The 27,688-nt window shown below is 37.1% G+C and overlaps 1 protein-coding gene across 6 annotated transcripts in view; it reads left to right on the forward strand.

Annotated features, from left to right (window-relative positions):
- The first annotated feature begins 11,861 nt into the window (after positions 1 to 11,861).
- CDC42BPA (CDC42 binding protein kinase alpha) overlaps positions 11,862 to 27,688 on the forward strand; it is a 157,026-nt gene continuing 141,199 nt past the window's right edge. For 2 of the 6 annotated variants that reach the window (XM_081941644.1, XM_081941640.1), the window contains exon 1: positions 14,245 to 15,037. In XM_081941644.1, coding sequence (XP_081797770.1) covers positions 14,860 to 15,037 — 178 coding nt within the window. In that variant the 5' untranslated portion in view covers positions 14,245 to 14,859. Of the gene's footprint in view, positions 11,883 to 13,111; positions 13,236 to 14,244; positions 15,038 to 27,688 lie in introns of those variants that run through there. The other 4 variants (XM_081941639.1, XM_081941641.1, XM_081941643.1 and 1 more) reach the window with 3 other exon arrangements.

Here is a 27,688-nt window from a genome sequence, read left to right on the forward strand (position 1 = left end):
TGGAAGTCCATGCATCTTCAGGTGACCAAGGTTGAGAAACACTGTTTTAGAGGCTGCACCATTTATCTATGACAGTTCCTCAGGAACAAACTATTCAAACTGATCTCCTCTTTTGGTAGAGTTAGAAGGTCAGCTGGCCACAGAAATGCAATGCACCTTGACTTCAGTAAAACATTAGACAAAGTCTTATTCAGAGGTAGCTGATTACAGGAAGCCCTCAACTTACGACCACAACTGAGTCCAGAATGTATGTTGCTAAGTAAGAAATTTGTTGAGTTCTGCCCCATTTATGACTTCTCTTGCCACAATTATTAAGTGACTCACTGCAATTGTTAAATTAGTAACAACTAAGTGAATCTGACTTCCTCATTGACTTTGCTTGTCAGAAGGTGGCAAAAGAGGAACATGTGACCCTGGGAGACTGCAACCATCCTAATTAGGAGTCAGTTGTCAAGCCCCCAAATGTAAATCACATGACCATGGGAATGCTGCAAAGATCATAAGTGTGAAAAATGGTCATAAGTTATTTTTTCAGTGTCATCGTAACTTCGAATGAACTGTTGTAAGTCAAGAACCACCTGTATACCATGGTCATTAAACGAATGGCAACATCCTGGGATGTCAGCTGAACTTGGTCTACTGACATTTTTCAGCTTCTAAATCTTCTAATCTAGACTTAGGATAGCATCTCTCATACAATGTAAGTATATTGAACAGCACTAGACTTAGAACAGAGCCCTGAAGCATATTGCTTGTCATTTTAATCCAGAGAGAGGTAGGGCTCTGTTCTAAGTCTAGTGCTGTTCAATATACTTACATTGTATGAGAAATGCTATCCTAAGTCTAGATTAGAAGGATGTCGCCATTCGTTTAATGACCATTCAAAGTTACAGCAGTACTGAAAAAAGTGACCTGCAATTGATTCTCATACTTATGGCCATTGCATTATCCATGAAGTCGCATGATCAAAATTTGGGCAGTTGGCAGCTGGCATGTATTTACGATGGTTGAAGTATCCTGGGCTCATAGGATCACCATACGCTACCTTCCCAGGCGGCTTCTGACAAGCAAAATCAATAGAAGCCAGATTCACTTAACAACCATGAGTCACATAACAACCATTGTCAAAAAAAAGATTGTAAAATTGGGCACAACTCACTTAACTGTATTGCTTAGTGATGGAAGTTTCAGTCCCAATTGTGGTGGTAAGTTGAGTATCTGTAAGGAAATTGCAACTTCGCTGGCTCTTTTGTGGAAATCAACAAAGCAGGTTCATCTTGGGCATCACTTTCATCCTTTCATTAAACATCTGGATGTGCTGGATATATTTTTGACAGCCTTACCAGATAGATCAGATAGGAAACTCAAACAGATAAACTAATTCAACAGAGCTACATTAACAGAATCTTGCAAATCTGAAAATACAATTCTCCCACTGTCATCTTTATAAACCAATGGGCTGCCCCCATACACAGCCTCACATATGGCAAGAGGTATTCAAACCACCCAAACAGGTCCTTAGAAAGCACCCCCATTGCACAGGTCCTGATTCCAAGTTCAGTACAGCAAGAGTCACTGGGTAACCAAGTCCAATGGGCGTACACAAAGTCCAGGAAAGCAGTCCAGGAATCAAAGGATGCACAGAAAAAGCATACAAGGCACAGAACTTGGCACGTTGCTTCATCAATACTCAAGTCTTCAGGGCGTGGTTGAGTAGGCAATGCCGGTGCAGCTATTCATAGGAGGCAAGGTTCAGAGGTGAATTCTGCCGGTTCGCCCTGGTTTAAGCAAACTGGTAGTGGAGGTGGCAGGAAGCTCTGCCCACCTGCCCAGATGTCATCAAGGATGCTCTGTGCATGCGCAGAAGGGTCTGTACATGCGCAGAACCACCATGCACAAGTGCATGCGCGCTCCCGGTTCTGAACCAGTAGCGAAGTTAAGAGGATTTCATGCCTGGCAAGGTTGCATTCTCATTAGTAATCTAACTGATCAGTATTGTGCCTGTCTGCTCTCTGTTCTGTGTGTCCTTGGATCAGGAGAAGGTGTAGACTCTACCTCCTCCTCATTGCTAATGGGTGGCAGCTGCTCTCAGTCCTAGCCAAAGCCTTCTGACCAACTTGTTGCAGCTGTAGCTCACCACCCTCAGCCTCAGCCTGTGGTTGATCTGATGGACCCCTCTGAGACTGCTCCATCAGGCTAGCATTCTCTGAGCCCAATCCTGACCAATACTCAGTTCCACACTTTCCTCTGTAGACTGAAACACATCCTCCTCTAAACTTGCATCTGGATAGGGGTTTTGGGATGGAGCCATGACACCCAAGAACTTAGGGAGAGTCCCTTCTGAGTCTCTTGCTCAGCCCACAATGTATCTGTGGGCTATGCCCTCTTTTATCTGACTGTTCCTAAGGCAGCATCTCTTTGCCTTGTCTCCCAAGTCTTTCCCACATATAGTTTTCTACGGAGGAGAAAAAAACAGGGTAACATTATGGCTGTCTTCAAGTATCTGAAGGTGTCTCATGTAAAAAAAATAGATCACATTTTTCAGGGTTATTTCAAAAGGCTCTAAAAAAAGTGGGAGAGATAAGCTACAAGGAGATAGATTTCAGTCAAACATCAGGAAAAGTTTCCTAAGAGGAAAGGTTATTCAGTAATGGAAGAGACTACCTTAGGAGGTAATGGATTCTCCTTCTCTGGAGGACTTTCAACAGAAACAGTTTCATCCATTCAACAGTTTCATCCATTAAGTAATGGGGGGTGGAGTAATTGATATTTAAGATTACTTCCAATTCATTATTCTAAAATAAGACAAATCCAATTTAGTGAACACTCAGGTCTTCTTTTGCAGTCAGTAACTTGGAGGTACCTTTGAACTTCTTCTATTCCCACCTCCTTGTTACTGTCATCTGTTCAGCTAAGAAAATGGAGCAGCATCTTTCATGTGTTCTTATATTGGTTTGCAATCATCCAATAGTTTTAAGAAAGGGAAACCATACAGAAAAAGTTCCTATTAAGGCCCTATCTTGCTCGTAGACCAAGATAAACATTATCCACTGTGTTTTTTATATGCTTGCTTCAATTAAACATATTCCACTTCTACCATCACTGTTTTTTCTCTGTAATTCTTTCTGAGATGTTATTATAGACACCAAAATGTCCTTTACAACTTGCTCCCACCCCCCAATGTCTTTCTGTAATTCCTATTGCATTCACTTCATTTTTTAATGTTACCCAATAACAAGCCCATCCATGGATAAGCTAACCCTTTAAGCTTTCTTTAGAAAAAGTTGAGAGAATTTGTTATATATCTTGAAAGTTTTCAAAAGAGAAGCAAATATCCTTCCCTTCCTTTCCTTCCCATCTCCTTCCTTCCTTCCTTCCTCCTTTCCTCTTTCTTTCTTTTCCTTGGCATTTCAAACCTCTTGACTTGGAACAATAAAAATGTTAGGAAGACTGTGGTTTGGAATATGCAGACATTTAAACATACACTGATTTATAATAACAGAAAACTGCTGTCTGGTGTTTTCAAGATGCCCAGTCTGTGAACCAGGAAATTCATAGCATAAGGCTAGGATCTAGTTCAGACAGCAATTTTGATTACTTTATGTTCCTCATTGCCTTGCCAACAGATTTCTTAGGACTTAATATTCTTGGACATCTGCTAGAGCTTTGACATTCTGTTAGCACCAAAGCTAGGAAATTATTCCCTATAATACCATAAGACTTTAACAGAGCACTGCATTTTATAAAAAATAAATGGCAACTGCAACTTTATAATGTAGAGCGAGCCCTGTCTTGCTAGCAGTTCCCTAAACCTAAAACTATACCGAATAGTAGTATCTGTCTTTTGCACTTCAAGCTCTAATTGCCAGCCTTCAGAAATTAATTTCAGGAATCTTGAGCTATATGACATTATAAAGATAAGTTCACTTGTTAACTAATATCTGCCTTCTTAAACTAACATTCTGTCAGCCCTTTGAATCTTTTGGAATGTACTGCTAGGGGGGGGTATCAAACCTGTGGGCCAGATGCATCACGTGCTGGCCATGCCCACCCCCGATTTAGCGAAGGGGGAAAAGTTGTGATACATCACTTGATGACAACGTGACGCTGCAAGTTTGACATCCCTTAGCTAGGGTATTATAGCGCAATGTTAAAAAGCATCTCAAAGCCCCCCTTCAGTTCGATCTATATCTGAGGCAAGTTATTTTCTCACTCTTTCTACTCTCCTGGAATTAGATCTCTCTTCTGCAATTCCCCTGCCACTTCTCTTGAGTCAAACCCACATTCCATCATATCTTCATAGAAATCAGTCAAGAATGAGAACATTTAATATATGTTAATAGTCTGCCCCAGTAATATTCGAACTAAAGTATGTTCTAGATGGCTGTATTATTTGGCACTTCTATTGTTGGCAGAAAACTGTCCTGGCATAAAGTGTGCTGTCCCCTTTGATGGAACCTATTCTGCAATAGTACCCTGATTTCCCCGAAAATAAGACCAGATAATAAGCCCAATTGGACTTTTGAGCACATGCGCTAAAATAAGCCCTCCCCTGAAAACAAGCCTTCCCCGAAAATATTGCAACCCAGCAGCAGCCATGAGGTGACCTCAAAAATAATAAGACCTCCCAATAAGGCCGAGCGCATATTTCGGGGGTTAAAAGTAAATAAGACCCTGTCTTATTTTCAGGGAAACACGGTAGTAAGTCTGATGAAAGATACAGTATGCTTACTACAAAACAAATTGAGAAAAAAGATTGGTTACTTTCCCTGGTTTTATTTTCTCTTCTATCTCTTGCAGGAAAATAACCACTATTCTTCCTAATATGGATGGTGGAATAGGATTGAATGAGTGAAAATGATTAAAATGGCAGCTTTAATAACCTCTTAAGTTGCCTAACAGGTCATAGGCACAGAAAATCATGAAGCCAAAGGAACCTGCAGAAAGTTGCCCTTGTGACTTGCCAGTCAAGTTATTTCTGGACATAGATCTACCATTTTTCTGAATGAGCACTAAATCCATCTTAAAAAAATAATTTTGCTGACAAGTAGCATATATAGAACAGGAGGAACTGTATCAAGAAGGAGCACAACAATGTTCCTTTGTATTACAAGGGGATAGTAACACTGACAGTTAGTGACCAAGTAGTCCAGTTATAATTTCATGCTCAGTAGCTTGTGGAAGTAGTCAGCCAGCCAGCCAGCAAGAACATGCCATTGTGACTGGAACAACAGGCATTAGCATGACACCTTGCTATACAAAAATTAGGACAGAATAGGTAAAATAGTACCTTCTCTGAGTAATAACAACAGTAAAAATACAGCTAAGTAAAAAAAAAAACTTTGTCAACCGAATCAGCAAAAAAAATGTAAGGAACCCAAAGATGATAAAACTGGCAATTTGTGGCTCGTAAGACATGGATTAGGTTTAAATTAAATTCTGTGCAGCCCAGGACTATTGCATAGTGTCTGAAACAGCTCTATACCTACAGTATGTTTGGAAACAGGTCTAGCACTTTAAAAACAGTGCTGAATCTATGTTTATAAAGACCCTACATAAAACTTGTCAAGCATTTTAGAAAGGCAATCTAAAGGCAAAAGGCATTTTGGAAATCCAGTCAAGTATTATGCAGGCAGATACCTCTGTAGAAGCCAGATGCCTGGCATAGCCTGCAGCTCAAGCCAAAATGGCCATAGTTTCTAGGCTCTGAGAGTGTTCCTGCCAGGAGTTTGTCAGTCCTTCAGGATAGGCAAAGTTAATGAAGAAGCAGCAGCTAAAGTTTTAGAAATTCTCTTTCTTTGTGTAAGGCAGAATAACAGAATTTTGAAACCAGAGGCTCCCTCTATCCTATCTTATAGCAAACCAAATCAAGGCAAATTTTCTGATGAACCAGGCTTCCCTGTTGTATCTCACATGATACACAATATTCAGAAGGCTTACTGAGAACCGAACACCACTAATGTTCTCCTAACTTTCCCAGAGCCATCCCATTTCCTCCAGAGGTGGGTTGCTGCTGGTTTGGCCTGGATCGGCTGAACTGGGAGTAGTGGTGGCAGAAGGCTCTGCCCACCCACTTGGACACTTCTGTGCATGTGCAAAAGCATTGCACACACGGGAGCACACTCGAACCGGTAGTAAAAAATTTAGCAACCCACATCTGATTTCCACATGCTTAAAATCATATTTAAAATGAAGAGAGAAATATTTTTTCCATTTCTGTCTCTTCCACTTTAGAAGTTATGCCCTTATTGCATGTGAAGAAATGAATTATGAGTCATTTGGACTTCTTATCTTGTCGTTTCTGACAAATATACCAGTCATGCATTATGCAGGCAGAATTTACCTTACATTTGCAAGAGAGATGGTATTGCAATTACCTATGACAATTCTACCACTTGCACTGAAATGAAAATATTAACATATGTTAAGAAGACAGACAGATAAACAGTGTTGGCTTATACCTATAGGAGCACATTATTCCTTTATTATAGTAAGAGCAATAAAAAGTACTTGAAGGGATTATATTTGCATTGCAAAAGCATTGTCTGATGTATTATCTGCTGTATGGTTTCCATGCTCAATACTCCCTTTTTAACTTTTCCATAATTAAATGCAATCAGAGAAATAAAGTTGCATTCCAAAAGGGGAAACTAGTTCCCTGGCAGAAGCAGGAATGGAACCAAAGAATCCAGAGGTCTCCAGTTTAATCATCACAGATATAAAATATATAAAATATCTTTCTATTTTTATTGAAAGCAGATGGCACACATTTTTTCTGCCTATCGCTTTAACTATATTTAAATCACTGCATTAAAATGTGCTTATATCATGCCTAAGTATGCCTATATTGCCATATTACCTTTGTATATATCCACAAATAGCTGTAATATGAGTACATATTCATTTACATATATCATATACACATATAATGGCTAGATTGACAGATAACTACTGTACATTAGAGGTGCAGCTGTGACTGAGTATCTTATATACAAGTATGCTACTTTTAATAGAGATTCAAGTCAGCTTCATCTTCTGATCTAGAAATAATCTTTATATTATCTATAAATTGAATGATGCATGTGAATACTTCTAAATAAAATATGAGTTATTTAAAAAACATAGTTGTCAGGGTTCCAAGTAACACCCCCAATGAAAGAAGACCCTGAAGCCTGAGGTTCCTCAAAGTTCCATTTTATTAGAGATGTCATATTGGCACATTTGGGAAAACCTGAATATGAAAGTTTCCAGGTTTTCCCCACCCAAAAGAAAGTTCAAGTCCTTGCCCAGCACCCACATGTCCATCACATGGTCCAATCAAGCACCGTCCCAACTGGAGATGCCCCCCAGTTACACTACTCCAGGTACAGGGAAGATGTACTTGACTCTCTGAGAAAGGAAAGTTATTTTGACTATATCTACCCCACTCCATATAATCCCCCCTCCCAATTTCCCACATCATTAAATGTGGCAGGTCTGAAGGCTCAATGTAAAAGATGGCTTCCAGGCCTGACAATAGATGTCAGGCTGCAGCCATCTTTCCTTTTGGATCTTTGGCCTGCCACACTTTCTATTATTCTATCATACATTTTCTATTGTGGGAAAATGGGAGGGGGGATTGTACGTAGTTAGATGCTATGTAGCCATAACACAATTCTTTCTAGAAAGCCAAGGTCATCCTTTGTCTTTGCACCTCTGCACCTGACTGGAACTGGATGGCTGGAACTGCCAGCATGGCAGTGGAAAATTGGACCATGTGATGGACTTGTGGGTGTGGGGACAAGATCTTGAACTTTCAACCGGATGGGGAAAACTGGGAAGCTTTCAGATTTCGGTTTTCCAGATGTGCCAACATGGCTCTCTTAATAAATTAGAAATTTGAGAAATACTTTGCTTTGGACTCTGATTTACTTTTGGATGCTATTTGGAACCTTGACAATAGTATTTTAAAGAGAAACTGTATAAAGCAGAAGTGGTGGGCCTGCATGCACACCAGAGGTAAGTTCCTACTGGTTCGGATCGGTTTGGCCAAACTGGTAGTGGTTTGCCGGTTTGGGTCACTGGGACCGGCAGCAACCCAGGCCTGCCACGCCTCCGAACCAATTCCCCAGTCGGCACAACATATGTTTTTCCATTTTTTAATGTTCTGCGCATGCACAGACCTATTTATGGGCAACTGCACATGTTCATGGAGTGCACTGAACCAGCAGTAATGCCGGCAGCAACCCACCCGACGCATGCATGCTCACATAGCCCTTGCTCAAGCAGCAAGCCTGTGTGCAAGTGCCCACTGGCCCACTGCTCATGCAAGTTGAGTTGTGCATGTGCACATTCCAGCCAGCCACTTGCGTGGCCCAATTCTGAATATGCTACAGCCTAGTAGTGGGTCACAGCCCAGCGATTGGGGACCACTAGTATAAAGTACTAGATCTGATTTTTCTGTACACCTATTTTATTATGATTTTCTCTCCTGCCAGCAAGTAGTTTTTTCCTAATCATGAAAAGAAGAAAATTCAATTATTTGCTCTTTTTTGTCATTTTGTAGTGGTTTTTTTAATTAATTTATATGGAACATTTTTCAAACTTACTAATTTTTCATGTTTATTCATTTCTAACTCATAGCAAGATTGTAGCAAATGTTATTAAGTTTTTTATGGATTAAGGAACTGAGGCTCAGATGTAGTGTTTGGGCTTATATGTCTCAGCAGGCAATGGTTTGTTTAACCATGATTTACCAAATTATCTGTAAATGACTGGGCTCAAACAAGGTCACTGAGTGAGTAAAGAGGAAGAGCAAATAGGAATTTGTTGGAAAAGATTTTTCTTCTTCTTTTGTTCATCGGAGGAACATGAAACAGAGAAAACTACTATCATGTCTTTCCGGGGATGAGCCATGTTTGTTTTCCTCACTGAAGATGATGACAACTACACATGCTGCATGCTGATTGCCCTCCTGAAAGAGAAGGGAAGGAGCTAGAGGCATTCCTATTTACCTTCCAGCCTATCATCAGGAAGAAAATTTTAGATCTGTCATAGGAAATGATTGCAGGAGAACAATACCAAGACGCATCACAGAACTTAAAAGAAAAACAAACAGAGACAATATAGAGATGAAGAAATCAACATAAATGGCTTGCTTGCAAGAAGGGGTCCATTTCTCTAGAGCTTCAGAATAGATTTCCAGCAAAGAGGTATTGGAAGAAATGTCCATTTGGGTTCAGTTCCAAGTGGGGAGAAAGACACTAGAAACTTGGAAGCTGATTGGAAAGATGGTTTAATGGTGGACAGGACCACGTGGTTTGATATCCTGGGCAATCGAACACATGGGTGAGAGAAAGAGAGAGATTTATACCCTCTCTTGGGCTTTGAACTTGCTTCCTGTTCCTGTGAAAGAAATGTATTCTGATTGGTTGTCAGACTCCCATGGGGCCAAGCAGGGGTACCTTTGTAGGTTGTCTTGAGTCCCAGGCTTGGTTGAATCTTGCTGGATGATGTAATTAAGGGGCTTTGGCCAATTCCTATTATGGCTGATAGCTAATCCTACCTTTGTTGGATCTTGGGTGAGGGTATTTGCTTATGAATAGGCCTAGCTATCTCTTTAACTCTTAAGTGCTGACATCTGCTGTGGGCTATTGAGGAGGATGGGGGCTATTAAGAGTGTGGCTGCTTCCTGCCTAAAAATGTTTCCCTGTTTCTCATCCAGGGAAATATAATATTCTGCCTTTTTAATATTTCCTAGAATATTTCATTTTTCTAGAAGGGTGGGTGCTAACTTTCTACAGAGGTTTACGTACTCTTGGATGAAGAGCAGCTGCCATAAGTTTTAGGGACTGAGAAAAGGAAAGAATCCTGCCTACACCCATGTAGTAGTGATTGGAGTCTCCCTAATAAGAGGGTCCAGAAACCTATTGGCTTGAAAATCTATTGAGATCTGTTGAGGTCCCACTGAACATGGATGGATGTGAATCCAATAAGGCCTGGGCCACTACATGTTTTCAGTATCCGTTTTCTTTCAATACTTCCGGAATTCTTTTCCAAATGGTTGTCTACTAAAACTGCTTTGTTTAAAACCTCTTCAATATATAAGAGGATAATTTTTATTAGAACTTTGCATTGTTTTCCAATGTGCCTAGTTTTCCAATATGAATATTTCTCTAATATGCAAATGCCTGAAATTATAATTAATACATTGATTGAAATGCAATTTAATTCAAACAGGTAAATATTTCAAGTGGAATTAGGTAGTAGCCCTACTGGGTGGAGTATTTTTCTACAAAATATAGAATAGGGCATTAAAAGAAAATCAAAAGTCTATACTTCTAAAATGGCTATAATTTCTGCTTCAGAACCCCTGAAAAATATTGTTAAAGCCAATTCATCAGCCTTCAAATCTTCCAAAATGAAGGTTCATCTCATAAAGAAAGTAATTCTACCTGAATTCTGCCCAATTTACTGTTTGTCATGGAAAAACAAAGGGAACAAAAATCCCTCACTTTTATTCCACCCAAACATGGAAGAAAATAAAATTGCTAGCATGCTTCCTTATCCAATGATTTTGGTTTACATTGTGTGAATCTATATGATCATATATGGGGGGGGGAAACTCTGAGGGGGGTAGCTACAAAACCAGCAAACCAGTTTATTTACCCTGGAGACCATTGAATTTATAGCTTATGAATGAATTCAAAGTTGGAAGGCAAGACAAGGCAAGGGTTTCTGTCAGCATTTACAAACTTCCTTTGCAGCATTACAAAAGAAAAATATTATTCTAGTTTTTGATATGTCAGAATGGAACCAGAATAATGAAGTTCATTTTACGAAAAGAACTGATGCTTTCATTCTGCACTGGTCCAATGCTGCTTCTGAACTACTTAACTATGGTTAAGTTTGTCCATATGTCATGCAATTAAAGAATCTTCATCACATCATTTGACTGCTATACAAATAAAAAGCATATCTCACTTTCTTGTAGCATTAAAGATGTTACCCAGTTGGGTAAGGAAACTTTTGCAAGAAAACAACCAAGCTCAAAGATCCCCAAGGACTCCACAATTCAACCCTGAGCTACAAATATTTTCTACTGGTATCATTTTTGTTTCCTGAAGAGGCACTTAGATTGCAATTTCTCCGTTTAAAATATAGAATTCATCTTTCAAGCAACCTTTTCATCAAATCTCCAGTTCATATTTCAAGTTGATTGCTTCATCATAATAATATAGACGGCATTAAAACAAGTAAAAAGAGCTTTAAACTTCAGCCCTAATCTAAAACTAAACTCAATTGGACATAGAATTCATCTTCCATGCCATTCTATTCATATTGGTAAGCTTGTTATTTTCTTAACATGTTGAAAATGGAATGATATTATGGAATACATATGAATAACCACTATGTAGGGTTACATAGCTCCTGGTTTTTTTTAGATACTTCCTGTTTTCATACCAGAGATGGTATTCAGCAGGTTCTGACCAGTTCTGGAGAACCGGTAGCAGAAATTTTGAGTAGTTTGGAGAACCAGTAAATACCCCCTCTGACTGGCCCCACCCCCATCTATTCTCTGCCTCCCGAGTCCCAGCTGATTTGGAGGGAATGGGAATTTTGCAGTAACCTTCCTCTGGAGTGGGATAGGAATGGAGATTTTACAGTATTTTTCCCCTGCCAAGCCACAGAAACGGTAGTAAAAAAATTTTGAATCCCACCACTGTTTCATACCATTTCCATCATACCCAGAAGCAGCAAAAAATCGCTAATGTTTGAGAATGGAGCAGGATCAGAGATCTGCAGTAAGAAGAAAAAATGGGAGAACAGTTCCCAAATGTAATATCTGGTAAAGATGTCTCATTATTCTGCCTCCTGACTGACTGTTGAAAAAGAGGGGACAGGTCAGTAGCCATATAAAAAAAGGATGTTTTAGCCACAAAGTCCCATAAATCATTGTTTGAATAGTTTAGGGCTCTTGGTTATATTGTTGTTTTTGCTATTTTCCTGGAGGGAAAAACTTGTTAAAAGAAAGCAATTAAGAGAAAATTATTGAATACTGATTTCAATGACATAGATCTTTGATTTCACTAACAATGATAGTTGGTTATTTCATACCATAAGCCTTGCTTTCATTCCTAGATACTTTTGATTTTGAAACATTGTTTCAGACTGAATTAGCTACAGTGGTAGTAATCATAGGCCCATAACTGATTAAATAATTTAATATAGAGATTGAGAAGAAAAAGTTGCTATGTTTTGAGTACGGAATTCTGCAATGACACACTATGTAACCTACATAACGCTATATAACCAACAATATTTTTTGAAAATTGAAATACTACATATAACTCTTTACATATATGGATTTACCACATCTTTGCATTATGGAACAACATGTGTATATCTGTCACAAACTGTGATTCTAAGAGAGTTCGGGAACACAAACTACTGAGAAAAGCCAAAAAAAGGGGGGGATTATTAAACCAGAATTTGTAGGTATGGTAGGCTGATATCGTACTATATTGATATGTAGATTGTATTGCCTGTTTTATTATCAGTGCAAACTTGTGTGATGCGGAAGGCAATGAGGAGGTAGTGATCCTAAATTAAGAATTACTGATCCAAAGTTACCAATTGAGTTTCATGACTTTGACCCCTTAATCCTATCCTTCCAACTAAGCACATGGATTTTTACAAAGATAATAAGTAAAAAGTGGGAAAATGGAAAATGCTGGAGAGAACATCAGCAAAAGGTTCAATAAGTGGGTAGCCTGGGAATGTTAAAACTAGGAAGTAGGGTTAGTCAAAAATCCTACATTTTCATCAGCCATGCCCTTAAAACGGGATGCAAAGGGTTGATAACATCCGATGTTCCTTTTCTATTATTATTATTATTATTATTATTATTATTATTATTATTATTATTATTATTATTATTATTATTATTATTATTATTATTATTATTATTATTATTATTATTATTATTATTATTATTATTATTACCTATCTAAGTGTCAATCAATCAATAGGTATCACAGTTTGGGAAGAAAAATGGGCGTTCTTTCCAGTTTCCCATCGTTAAATACTTTCCCTTTAAAAACGCAGAAAAGACGGGGGAGTGGGTGGGAGAGAACAACAAACCGCGACTGTTAGAAATTGTGGGGAAAGCGCTTTTAAGAGGTCGGCTGGATCAAATGCAAAGTAGCCACAGAGTTTTAAAAGTCCCAAGGGCGAGATGTGGTTTCAGAGCACAGGTATGTTTTCTTGCGGGTTGGGCGAGAGCCCTTGACGCAGCCAGAAGAGCCCCAAACTTAGCTTAGCAACCCGGTCCTGCAGTAGCCCGCAGGGCGTTTCCGTGCGGCTGCTGTTCCCTCCCCTCAGGTCCGCCTGTATCCCTGCATTCCGTGCTGCCGTATAAGCATCTCTCCAGCGCTCTCCGCTCCGCTCCCTCCCTCCCTCCCTCTCATTCCCAACAGCTTGCAGCCTCGTTTGCCTCTCTGCAGCTTCGCTCGCTCCAAAGCTTTAGGAGGGAGGGTGAAGAGGCCGCCATGTTGGATCCGGTGACTTCAGTGGTAGCAGCCGGAGCTTATGCATGAGGCTGTGTGGAGTCAAGGAGGGCGGACGGTGAAAGAAGAGGAGGAAAACAACCGCGACGAGGAAGAGGAAACGGAGGAAGGAGTCGAGTGGGATTACCGGCTATCAGTGCTCGCCACTCGAAGAAGATGCCCTAAGCATGGTGGACCGAAAGACGGGCAGCATCTTTTCATCTCTTGCGCTAGAAAACACCAGCAGCAGCACAGCATCCTTTGGAGGAATCGCGCAAGCGGAGTGGGAGATGTGTGTGGATTGAAAAAGGCAATATCCTGTCGCCCTGTCAAGAGAAACAAGGAGCTAGAGGACGTGCAGCGATATGGAGAGGATTTGCTAGGATTATTACCAGCCCAGCCTAGCCTTCTTCCCTTGACTGGATGTGCTGATACCGTATTTAAGAGAGGACAATTATTACTTTCCCCGATATTTAAAGAGGGGTGTGACTTTCCCCCTCCACATGCTCCCCCTCCCCAGTATATTGGGGAGGGAGGTTGAGGAAATTCGGACTAGACATTATTTTTTGGCATGGTGAAGAGCCTTAAAGGAAGAGTGGCACTGATTGCCCTAAGGAAGGATTCTGTTGCTGAGGACTTTTCTTCCTTTTCCTCTCTTCTTCCCACTCCCCACTTTCTGAAGAGTTGCCACTAATGCATTTTCTAAGAGGTGGTGGAGGTGGAGGTGGAGGTGGTGGAGAAGGTGGAGAAGAAGGTGGTGGAGGTGGTGGATATTCTCCAGCACTAGATCTTCAGAATCCTGTGCTTTTTATTTTTTGCCCTCCCACCTCCAAATAGCTTTCTTCCTGCTGCTCTTTCCTTGAAAGTGAATTGTTGTTGCAAATGGAATGGGGACTTTACGCTTTAATGATGCAGAAGGATTCATTTCGGGATTGGGTTTCATGATCTGAATTTCGAATGAAGGAGAAGACCTTTAAAAATCTATATGGATGACAGAAGAGTGGAGTCAGTCTTGGGAGTAAATTTTAATTATTATTATTATTTAAATGTATAAAGTATATATTTTCTCTTTTAAATGTTATTAAAAGAGATTTTAGGGTAATTATTTTTCTGTAATACTCTGTATATATTGTAGATGTATGTGTGGAAAGACTGACAAAATTACAGTTCTCAGAATGGCAGTTCTGAGATGGATTATACGTTCAGCACCATCTTTAAAGCACTGACTTTTCAAAATTCTTTTTATGAACTGTAATATATTCTAAAGTGCTAGGTTTATCAAAGATAGCACAGAATTATAAAGAAGGAAAGTCTGTTAAAAACTGAAGCAGCCATGTCTGGAGAGGTGCGCTTGAGACAGTTGGAACAGTTTATTTTGGATGGGCCAACTCAGACCAATGGGCAATGCTTTAGTGTGGAAACCTTGTTGGATATACTCATCTGCCTTTATGATGAATGTAATAATTCACCCTTGAGAAGAGAGAAGAATATTCTGGAGTTTCTAGAATGGGGTAAGTTTGACCATATACTCTTAACAATTGCATGTTTCACCACAATTTGTTCATGTTTTTGTGTGACTTATATTTATGCTAATTATTTATATTAATTGGTATTGCAGTTGATAAATACATTAGATATGCATCTATTTCGTAGTTTTTAATTCATCATTAACCATAATTTTATATTGGGAATATCTGTTTTCAAGGAGTAAAGGAGTTTTAACTGGTCTGAGTCCTGCCAGCCTATGTAAACATGAATTTTTAAGGCCTAATATAGAAAGATAATAGAAAATATGTTTGAGCTGAGATGTGCGTATGTTGGAAAATAATGAAATCACTATTATATGTATATTATGTAAAAATAATGAAGGTGGAAATTAGATATATTCTAAAGTACTGTTGATTTGGCTGTGGTAGAAAACAAAGGACCTAAGTTTGTTTTTGCTCACCAACCATACAGTAATAAAACAGGCTTCTAGAAAACTGAAATGTCAAACAATTGGTAGCTAGATAATATTGGCATGATGAGAAGGGTGGTTATTTATTTCCTTCTTAGTGCATAATAGTTAAGAGTACATGAGTTGAAGTCACATGAGAATAGTTAGTGTGACCTCCAAGCAGTAAAAACGTACTGTATATATTTGAAATGATTCAAAAAAAGGTCTGTATGTTATAGGATTTTTACAACAAGCTATTTGAAGTTAAAGAACATACAGTGGTTTTTCTTAAGATCTTTATATGAAAATATCTGAAAGAAAACTATTGTGTTTATACCTTATAATCAAAAGAAGTAAAACAGACTGAATTCTTGTGCATATTTCATTTAAAAATACTCAGAGCAGCTAAAGAATTATCAGTGCACTTTTAAACAGGTTTATTCAATATCACTAAGTTCTATAGATCTAGTGTGTAATACAGTGTAGTGTAGTGTAGTGTAATGTAATGTGTTTTAGGATGACAAATCTAACAGTTGCTTAGACATTATTCCTGAACTTTTTTGTAATCCTTGAGAACATTTCTTGCTTGATAAAATTGCAGCATAGTTGTCATTAAAACTTATATGTATATGTTTTCATTTATATTTTTAATGTACCGCCCACTCCATACATGCCCACACATAAGCATACATATACATAGACACTACATGATATAATTATATTGAAGGCATTGAATTTGATACCAGTTATATCAATATTAATATGGTAATAACTACATATATTGACTGTAATCTCTGTTATACTTCGAAAAGTAAATCTGTTCTTCCAGAATAGTGAAAGAACTTTTATTATTTTATTTTATTTGTATATACTTTTCCAAGTGCCAAAGCATATAGAAAACACATTTTTTTTCAGAATTATTACACTAACCAGGCACTAATAAGGGTGGATGCTGCTGAAAAATAAAATATCAACATAGGTTGTTATTAACATAGTAAGTCATGTTTTTTTGCAGTTTCTAAAATAAATTCTTTTCACATATTTTTTGGTGTCAGACATGCATTGTAGATCCATATACATGGGATGAAAAAAGTGAGTAACATAATAACATAGGCTTGGCATAACATTTGTTCACACTTACAGCACTTCTGCCACAAAACTTCCAAGATAATTTGCATATAAGCAAGAACAATGAAAAGAAAAAGGAAACTTAAGTACTTATTTGGGCATTACAATGTTTTCATGACAGGCTTGAACAGAAACATTTTGTGGACAGGTCTTGTCTGATAAGATGATCTCGCTTAGTAGAGTAGATGGAAGTAGCTCTGCTTTCCATCTTTTCCTCTGAGGTAGCCTAATAGAATAACTGTTACTGATTGTCAGTTGAAAGACAGTACCAAACACAACTGGACTCTCCACAAAACCTATGAAATGGCCCCCTTTCTCTGTCTGCAGCAGCCCCTTCATTTATAGAATAGAATAGAATTCTTTATTGCACAAGTGTGATTGGACACAAAGAATTTGTCTCTGGTGCATAAGCTCTCAGAGTACATATAAGCAACAAGTGATAAATCATGATCATAATCATAAAATACAATCATCATAAATCATAAGACACATATCCTTAGTAGTAAGAATATAAAACTTTTGTAAATGCTGTAATATATCTGCAAAGTGCATAGAGATGTTCATATAAAGCAGTATTTTGGACAACATATTTAGGTGGTAATATGTTTAGATTTAATTTAGATTTAACTTTGTGGTATGTCCCCCTTTCAGTTTAGGGTTCATAATACATACTAAATCAATTCACTGGAGAGATCTTCAAACATATTTTTATCAATTGATGTACTAAAGTAAATGTTAGAATTAATGCAAATTTACTTTTGAAATGTTAACTATATCCATATAAATTTCCTATGCAGTTTTGAATTCTTTCAGGAGTGGCATTCAGCATAGCTTGGTCATTGAAAATTATGCAGTTTAACAGATATAATTCTCCATTGTTTCAGATTTGTAAGTATTTATTCTGGCAGAGTTGGAGGGAAAGCAGAACTGACAATTTATTTTTTAACCAATGTAATTATTTTTATAATCTACTTTTAATTATACATGTACTTTATATGTAGATATTTTTATGGAAAACAACACATTCAAAAATGCTGACTGTTTTTGATGTGGAACTATAAGTGACAAAAGTTCAATTTTTGTAATCTGCCTTACCTTCTGAATAACAATCTTGAAGATATATAACAATTTTGATGTTAAGCTACTGCACAATAGTTAATATATTCCATTTATGTAGGGTTAGTTTGTCCTTCACTAGTATTTAGACTAAAAAAGTAGGAAAAAAAGTGCTTTCTTGTAATAAAAGAAGCCTGGAAAAATTTAAAAGACTACGTATGTCCTTTATTTTTACCTTGTCACTGGTGACTCTGGATAGGAAGGAAATATAGGACAGAATGTAGAAGATAAAATGAAAAGCTACAGCAGAGAAGAGATGTTAAAAGTAGGTTAATATTTAATGCAGAACACTTTTTAAAATGGAAGACAAGGTATCAGCAGGATATCTTGATTTTGATTGAAAACTATCTTTAGAAAACTTTAAAGGCTGTAGGCCTAATCTTATTGCATTTGTTAGTCACATTCACATCAAAAGGAGTTGTTCCAAATGTATAAATTAATCCTACTACTTAGCATTTACATATTGTAATATATTTAAAGCACTTCAGTCAAAGTTTAAATTTTACGAAGTATGTATAGTACAGTAACCAAGATTATTAACAACTATGTTGAATTTTATAAACTAGAATATAAGAAAATGATACTGTATCTTCATTATTATGCCATTGTTATTTCACTGGCAATTCAGTAACACTGCTCAATTACTCATCTAATTCTGAATATTTTTTACTTCAGTCTTTTATAGAGATTTAGTAGTTTTTGAATAATAATATCTGGAAACTATATTTTGTGTCCATTTCTTAAATGTAATAAAATTATGGATTTAATTGGAATTAAACTGGTAATAGATGATTTTATCAAAGTACACAAAAATTAAATTTAAATATAGTATATAAAGAGATGATTTTCAGCATGTACGTATATAATTACAGACATAGTTTCCTCAGGATTGGAAGATAATATACAATTTTTATATGGTTACTTATCCATATTTACCACATAACTAATTTGAGATTCTGTCCATTTACATTAGCACATTTAATGCATATATTAATCATTTTTTTTGCTCATTCATAAATATGATTTAATAAAGATATGACTTACCCTGTACTGTAAATATTTAGCATTAAATTGTAATTGATGGAAAGCATGGGAGTATCCAGTATGTGAGCTTTAGATTGTCAGTTTAAAGTTACAATTTTAAGTAAGAATAACAACCAACAGAGCAAACATGCAATTAGGAATATTACTGTACACTTCAGCATATTATTTTCCAGTGTTTTTTGGCCTAGTCTGCAACACACCTACAGATTTATTTTGGATTTGTCTTCATAGGGTTTGCTAAATTCTATTTAGTGTTGGAAAGTCTTCCTGAACCCTGGATGTCTGACTTGTCTGTCTCTATGATTGTATGCGCACATGCATACAGAGACAGCTGGGAGCAGCTTCTGAAAAAGCCAGCAAGCTGGAAAAAGATATGGCAGCTTTAATGATTTGAAAATTAATGTTTTGTATTTACTTCTGACTATTCTGAATCACCTCTATGGTTATACTTGCAAGTTTCATAATTGAATTTTGATTTTAAGAAAACTCATGCTGTTCCATGATGAACCTTTTTCAGATCCTCAGGCTGTAATCCTTTGCATATTTCTCTGGAATTTATTTCAAAAAGAATGTAAATAGGATTGCACTGGAGGTAGCAATTTCTATCAGCTCTGCAACTATGATTAATTTTATCAGTGTTAGTTATATTACAAAATGTCTTGAAAATATCTTATGTGCCTACCATTATGAAAGTCCTAATCCATACATATACACAGTTATCCATTCTGAAAATTATTTTACTGCAAGGGCACCAGTATTGAAAGACTTCATATCAATGCATAGCCCTGGATCAGTGCTCATCTAGATTTTAAATTTTAAATCTGCATAGGTCTTCTAGGAATCAGTGGAAATCTGGGAATCATTTTCTCTCTTTATGGCATAGTTTAATTTCGAATGGAAGAAAGTTTAGAGATCAGCAACATGGGCTTTGAAATTTCATTGGTACAGTGAAAAGTAATTTAAAGCTTATGAACTGTTTCACTAATGAGAAGGAATTAGAAGGAAGGGATGAGAAGGAGAAAGGGGCAATATAGTTTGTTAGAGCAGAATAAATGAAAAAGACATGAAAACCCCATTCAGCTTTAGCTAAGAGTTTTACTTCATGGTCCTTGGAAGAGATACAAGGGTTGTGAACATTGTAACCAAACATTATAAGAAGCTCTATTTTTTTAAAACTCATAGAGCTTCTCCCTCCTTATTGGCATTGGTTATAAGGATGCTTAAGCTTTTAATGTATTGAAATGACTAGAACATTTCCTTATCTTGAATTTACACGTGGAACCTGACATTTTATTTAAGAAATTTTATGCTGAATTGTGTCAATTGTACCATTGTTGAATGGTACATTATCCATATAAAGTCACAAAACTAAAGGGGACGTTGAATCCTGTGTTTTGCCCAATGTGAAATCCAAATTAAAGTAAACCTGACAGATATTTTTTACAGCTTCTGCTTATCTGTAATGTTACTAAAGGTACAAAAACTTTTATTTGGGCTTGCCATGTATAGTTCTTCACATTTACACAGAAAATAGATAACCGAAACATCTTAATTTAAAACTCTGTAATAGCAATAGCACTTAGACTTACATATCGCTTTATAGTGCTTTACAGCCATCTCTGAGTGGTTTACAGAGTCAGCGTATTGTTCCCTACGATCTGAGTCCTCATTTTACCAACCTCAGAAGGATGAAAGGCTAAGTCAACCTTGAGCCAGTCAGGATCAAACTCCTGGCTGTTGGCAGAGTTAATTTGCAGTACTGAATTCTAACCACTGCACCACCATGGCTCTATACTAATTTACAGTACAGGTATTCCTTGAGGTATTCCTTGATTTAGGGCCCCAATTAGGAACAAAAAATTGTTAAACAGAGCAATAATTTGAGAAATCTCGAATCACTCAGTGAGTAAGCTAGCCTGTGATTGTGATTTGCAACTCTTCCTGCCAGCTTCCCCATTGGCTTTGCTTGTCAGAAGTTGTCTGGGAAGGTTGTGACCGCAGGGTGTTGCCACCATTGTAAATGCCAGGGGCTGAATCACAATCACATGACCACGAGGCTATTATGAAGGTCATAACTTCAAGGATGGGCCTTAAGTCACTTCTTTAGTACTGCTGTAACTTTGTGGTTAAATGAATGGTCGTAAATCGAGGATTACTTGTAAGGATGGTATTCTTTCTATAGCGTCAATAGCTTTTTTCATTGATTTAATATGTTTTAACTATTCTGTCACCTTGTAAATGCAAACTGCAAAATGTTTATTTGTTATTTTCTATAACAAATCTATTACAGTTCAATGTTGTGTATATGTGTGCACACACCCATAAACATGCACACATACAAGCATATACAAATGTACATATATGTTAAAAAGAACGGCTTCTAGGAGAAGAGGCATGTCTTACATCTAGCCAAGCCCATGACTGCCATTTTGTGTGTCAATGTTTTTATTAACTTCATCTACTGCTATTGATAATAGACCTATTTTTCAATTGTTTGTCGTTGTATTACATTACATTGTTGCAATAGCTTTTTTTTTTAATCACCTAGCCTGCAGAAACAATCGTTTAGTATTTTCACTTCTGTGTTTTACTCACAGGAAGAATACGAAAGAGTTCACAAGTGACTTTTAGAAATACCATTAAAATTATACTGAAAGTGTAGGTTTTTTCTATGTCTATATAATTGTCTCACTATTTAAAGCAGCGGTCCCTAACTTTTCCGGTTTTGTGGGGAGAGAGAGGGGATCGCTCCACACGAGCAGCGGAAGAGTGGGCTTGTCTGCGCAGCTCAATTTGTGCAACAGCAAATGGAGATTCATGTGCTTGGCATACGCACCCACCACTCACACAATTGCAGCTGCATGTACTTACTCACCACTTGCATGACCCAGTTCCAAATGAGCCACAGCCCAGGGATTGGGGACTCCCTGCTTTAAAGAATCCGATTGGAGGAAATACTTCTAATATAGCACTTCCTAATTATGATTCAATAAAGTTGAATAATAAATAAATATTCAATCTCTTGATAATTTCAAGTTTTTGTTTCTTGTTTTTTAAAGCAGTGTTAAGAAAGGAGAAAAAGATTTCTGTTTGATCAGAGCCGTTTTGTTCGTTGTTTGTACTGCCACCTAACAAACCTTTATAACTAAAAGTTAGTGTTGAGAAATTTTTCATGGAGTGAAACTTAATACATACCATAAAACTGCTTTTTTATACCCATGCTATTTGAACCAGATAACTATATTTAGACCTGAATAGGAGCAGCATTAAATTCTAGGAATTAAAACAGCTCTGAGTGGGAAATACATTTTCCAAAAGTTTGTATCTCACTTCAAACATCAGAGAAACCTAGCAGATAACTTCAATGAAACATTAAAATATATCTCAAATACCATAATGCTGATAATCCTTGATGGTACCAGCCTTACACTTACAACATTCTCTGAAAACCTGTTTTTACCAGCTTTTGGAAGATTACCAGAATGGATACTAATCTAGTTTTGAGAGGCAGGCTATTTCATGTTAACATTGGACCACCAGTGAAAACCTGCTCACGACTCTCTTAAACTTCTTAAGAGTAGTAGTGGACTTTTAGTAAATTTGATCAAAAAAGAATATATTGGACGTATCAGTTGGAGAAGGCAGCCAAGCAAACAAATGCCTGAGAGCCAAATGATACAGGCATTATAGCTTAAAGTCAGCCCTTTGAATTGCATCCAGAAACCCATTGGCAAGAGTTTTTCTGTCATGACACCCACGCTTTGGAATATCATTGCCCCAGATTAGGCAGGCTCAGTCCTTTGGCATTTCATTAGGCCTTAAAGACCTGGTTCTGTCATCAGGTCTGGGAATTAGGATCATGTTGCAGAGCCCACACAATGATTGCTTTGATTTGTTATTGATGAATTTGCTTTTACTTTCACTGCCATTTATATGTCTTTATGTGATTGCCATTTCTTTTTTCTTCTTCTTTGTTTTTTGACTACCGGTAATTCTAGTTTACCCATCATTTGTTCAGCAACTGTTCAAAGTTATGACAGTGCTGAAAAAATAACTTTACTACCTTCACAGCATCCCTCAATCATGTGATCGCTATCATAGTCAGTGTGCATTGTCCTATGCCTGACCTGCAGGGGTTTTTTTCCCTTCCCCCTCCCCGTTGCAAAGCAGATTGATTGGAGGGAAAGAAACTGCAAGAAAGTAAGCTGTTTGCTTTTCTACACATAAAAAGCAATGTGATCGTGCTGGCAACTCATCCTTGCTTAGGGTTTGGGAATTGTTGAAAAAAATAAGCAATTTCCATGGACATCAATCTTTTGCCTGACCCTTTCCCAGCTGGCGATGCAATCTCATTGCTCTCATTGTATTCAAGAGCAAACCGCTAACAATCCTTCACTTACAACTCTTCGTTCAATGACATCGTTCAAAGATATGGCGGTGCTGAATGAAGGACCTTAGGATCCATGTCCAAAGTTATGGTTGTTGGAGTTCCTCTGCAGTCATGATCAGAATTCAGGTGCTTGGCAGCCCACCTACATTTATAACCATAAGTAGTTTCAAATCCTCCCTCCTGCCTATCTTCCCCCATCCACGCGCCTTTGGCTGCCTAACACCCCATGGCTCTGCTACCCTTCTGAGTTTCTCTAATGTCCTCTTTCTGTAGCAATACCTCTTTTGCTTGACCCTCCCACTCCCAGAGCAGAGAGAATGGAGGGGAAAAGATTTCTTTAGAGTACTATAAACTGCTTGCATAGCTTTCCTGTGACTCCCACCCTTGAATTGCAGTTTGATTGCAGTGTTTTTGAGATATGCAAGACAGGAGTGTCCTAAGAGGACAAGGGAATGGTTAGGAGGCAAAGAATAGCGGAAGGTGTGAAACTGATTAGTCTTATCTCTTTCCAGGAGGAAAGAACAATTGTCCTTATGCGACTTCCCATTTAGCAATCTGTGGCAGAATTGGTTATTAAGCAAGGACTTTCTGTATTGTTAGAGTCATGAATTTGAAGTGGATGGACATATCAATTTAATGAACTAATTCAGGTTCAGCTACTATGTGATGTTAGATAATTAGAGCAAATCTCATTCAGCAATAATATTATACAAAATACAGAATATAGGGAAATATTCTTTCTGTTCTAGTTCTGCTTTCCAAATTATCTTTAGAGGTAGTGTCATCAAAAGCTCATCACAGTACAGTATGCAGTATTTATTCAAAATAAATTTGGTGATGTCATATGAATCAGGTATGTTCGGCCAGTAGTATTCAATGGTTGATGTATTAGTTATTGATGAGAAAGCCATATCTAAATAACCTGATTGGTATTTATGTATGTGTTCATTCTAAAAAAAATGGTTTTTTTTCATTCCTTGCTGTCATTAAAATATAGTACAATTCTGATATCCAATGCTTTGTTTCTACTGATGATCTACCTCAACAGCAGCAGCAGTGAGTGGAGGCAAGCTTTCCTGCAGCTCTTTGTGAACTGACAAAATCCTCTTATTAAATGGTTTGGGAGATTTTTCATAGTACGTTTGGTGAGTTAATAAGTAGTGTAAATTGAGACAGAAGAGAAAAATAAGTTCCAATTTGCAGTTATTATACATTAAATCCTACCCCCAAATGTTTGATTATTGTTTTTTTAAATCTCAACTATTTTTATAACATGAATTTTAAAGAAGTAAATTAAAACTCTAGTATTACTAACATAAGAAGGTGGAAGTGTCCCAATATAAGTCAAAAGTAATTTCCAAATGTATAAAAGGTGCAATGGCTCTGTGACATAAAGATGCTGGAGATGGTCTTTGCTTTGGTGGCTCAAGTCACCACGTGGCAGACTGAGAGCTCCCATCGGATGTGGAACTAGTTCACCCCTGTGGTGTACCTTGGATAGCGTGTGAGTGCGAACTAAACATATTAGCACTGTTTGACACCCAAATAACTACTTTGTACAAAGTATGTAGACTCCTAGCTAATTGTACCACTGCCACAGGCTAAATAAATAAACAGATAAATCCAATTATATGGCCTCAAGAGGATTATTTTCTGAATTATCTTCTAAAATACTGTCTTATGTAGTCAAATTTGATTTTTTTTGCTAAATTGCTTTTTCTCCCCTTTTTATAGAGGAACATAGGACACAAGTAGAAACGCTTCTAGCTCACAGATGTTATAGATGTTTATTCGTAATTTTAACTTTAGGTAGTAAGCATACCTGCTTCATACTCTTGGCTAGCCCTAACACTGATAATGTTTTGTTTTTTAGTTCAGTTGAATTGTTACTTCATAGTAGATTACAATAATGATACATAGTACTCTTAGATTCTTTTATAATATGTCTGTATTCATGAATAGGTTGTATAGCTGCTGGGCAATTCCTTTTAATAGTTTCAACACACCCAAATTTGGCCTTGCAATTTCAGACAGAAAATGCCACAGGGCAGTTCAGAGATTAGAGTGTTTTTACCCTGTTTGCTTTGTGTTTATTTGTATTGAAAGACAAGGACTCTTAACATAGAAATGCTGTGCCATTTCATCCATCCTTTACAAAGTTCCGCATTAAATATCCTTTTTTGTCTAATTTAAAAAAGAATTTCTTGAGATTCTTACATTGACTAACATAAAGTAAACATTTGTTTTCTTTTCATTACTTGGTTTTAGGAAGTGTTTTTTTTTCCCCAGACAAGCTTTTGGAGATATTTATGATCTTTTTGAATTTTGTCATCTTATATTTTTCCCTTGCATTCATTTATAAAACTTCTTTGGTTAGTGAAATATTATGACATTTCAAATCTAATATTATGTTTCTACTTCCAGTTATTTAGAGTCAGTCCCATGTTGGTTGGTGAAAATATCTAAGATTCCATTGCAAGATTGTTCAGCTAAAGAAGAAAAATATCATTTTAACTTTTCAAGAAAGTTGAAGCTCTCAGTTTTACAGGAAACAATATAATACAATACAATACAACACAATACAAATAATATACAATAGGATTGAGGCAAATTCAAATCAGCAGAACTTATTTGTTGGTACATTTGAAATTTCTCCTGAAAGGCTACTGTATAAATTTATGGTTATCTACTGATTACTGGTAGTTCTTGAGTAATGACTGTAATGTGATCAGCTAATCCCAGTTGTAACTTGTGACAGTTGCGAATGGATCACTTGTATGACTGACCCAATTTTATGACCTTTTTTGTGGTTTGTTAAGGTTGTTAATCAGATCTGTGGTCATTAAATAAATGCTGTGGTCATTACATAAACTAGTGGTTCATTATGGACAGTTTTTCAAAACCCAAAAGTAAATGTCAGTTTTCAGCAAAAAAAATGTAAAATGTATTCATATGACCACAGGATACTTCAGATGGCCATAAATGTAGCTCCGTTGTCGAGCTCGTGAAGTGAAGTCATGTGACCATGGGGGGCACAACTGTTAGACTTTGAATTTGGGTCGTTAGTACCACCAGAGGCTTCATATGGTTGCTAGGTAAACATAAGTCAAGGACAAGCTGTAATTGATTTTTATGTTTGAGTGGTTCTGGCTCTAAGTGAAGCAACTGATCTCATTGATAGCCAAGGACATTAAAAATAATAGATAATAACCACACTTTTAAAAATAAATATAATAACCAACTTTTAATTTCACCTAGAAACAGCACCTAAGGCAACTCTCACAGTGTTATATTGAATACTATGTCATCTCTTTTAATTTGTGGTCCACCACATTTTGTATCAGTTGCAGTTTTCAAATGGTCTTCAAGTGAATTTTATTATAGATTGCAGTAATCAGCATATCAGCTGACAAAGGTATGGGTGGCCATTGCTAGCATCTCCTATTTTATAATAAGGGTTGCACTCTAATGTTTAGAAGCTCCTGGCCACAGCTTCTATCTGCTGCTACTTAGGAGCCTTAAGAATCCAGGAGGACCCTCGGATTGTACATCATCTTATTGAAGAGAAACTTTTTTTTCTTTAATAGACATTTGAATTAAAAAAATAATAAACGGAGAGAGAATTCAAAGGGGAAAGTGAAAAGTGAAAGAAAGAAAGAAAAAAAATGGGATGTGAATTTCACTGAATTTGAAATTTATTGAATGGAAAAGGGGTCATATGAGGTCAACAATATTTTAATGACTTCTTTTATCCTTACTGGTAGTTGTGAGTTGAAGTGAAAGTAAAGGTTCCCCTCGCACATATGTGCTAGTCGTTCCTGAATCTAGGGCGCGGTGCTCATCTCCGTTTCAAAGCCAAAGAGCCAGCGCTGTCCGAAGACATCTACATGGTCATGTGGCTGGCATGACTAAACACCAAAGGTGCATGGAACACTGTTACCTTCCCACCAAAGGTGGTTCCTATTTTTCTACTTGTATTTTTATGTGCTTTCGAACTGCTAGGTTGGCAGAAGCTGGGATAAGTAACGGGAGCTCACTTTGTTACATGACACTATAACTATAATCTTTATTGTCATTGTACTTAAATACAACGAAATTGGTTAGGGATTCCTAGGGATTCAAACCACCGAAATGCCAACCTTTCTGATCGACAAGCCACTGAGCCACTGCATCCCAATTGTGAGTTAGTTGTTATTAAATGAAGAGGAAACAGAAATAACCGTCCAATTGCTTTATTCTTGTTGGTAAAATAGACATTCAATGTTGACAATTGATGTAATTTTTAACAAAATATGTACCATTGTCTTCAAGCAATAAGAAGGCAAAACCTGTCAGCGTTAGCCTCTGGTACCATTATAAGATTATATATGTCTATGATATTATTGCATTGTTCAGATTTAGACTACTTTGAGTAATTAAATACACAGAAATGTTTTTTTTCTTCTAAATTTTTATGGTTAAAAAAAATTAACCTGGTTACATTTTCCTGGTTTCTGCTAGTTATTCCTTTGGAACAAGATTGTTCTGACTGGCTGCTGAAAGTTTACA

The sequence above is a fragment of the Natrix helvetica genome (assembly GCF_964273705.1).
Source record: "Natrix helvetica genome assembly, chromosome: 2".
Classification (NCBI taxonomy): domain Eukaryota; kingdom Metazoa; phylum Chordata; class Lepidosauria; order Squamata; family Natricidae; genus Natrix; species Natrix helvetica.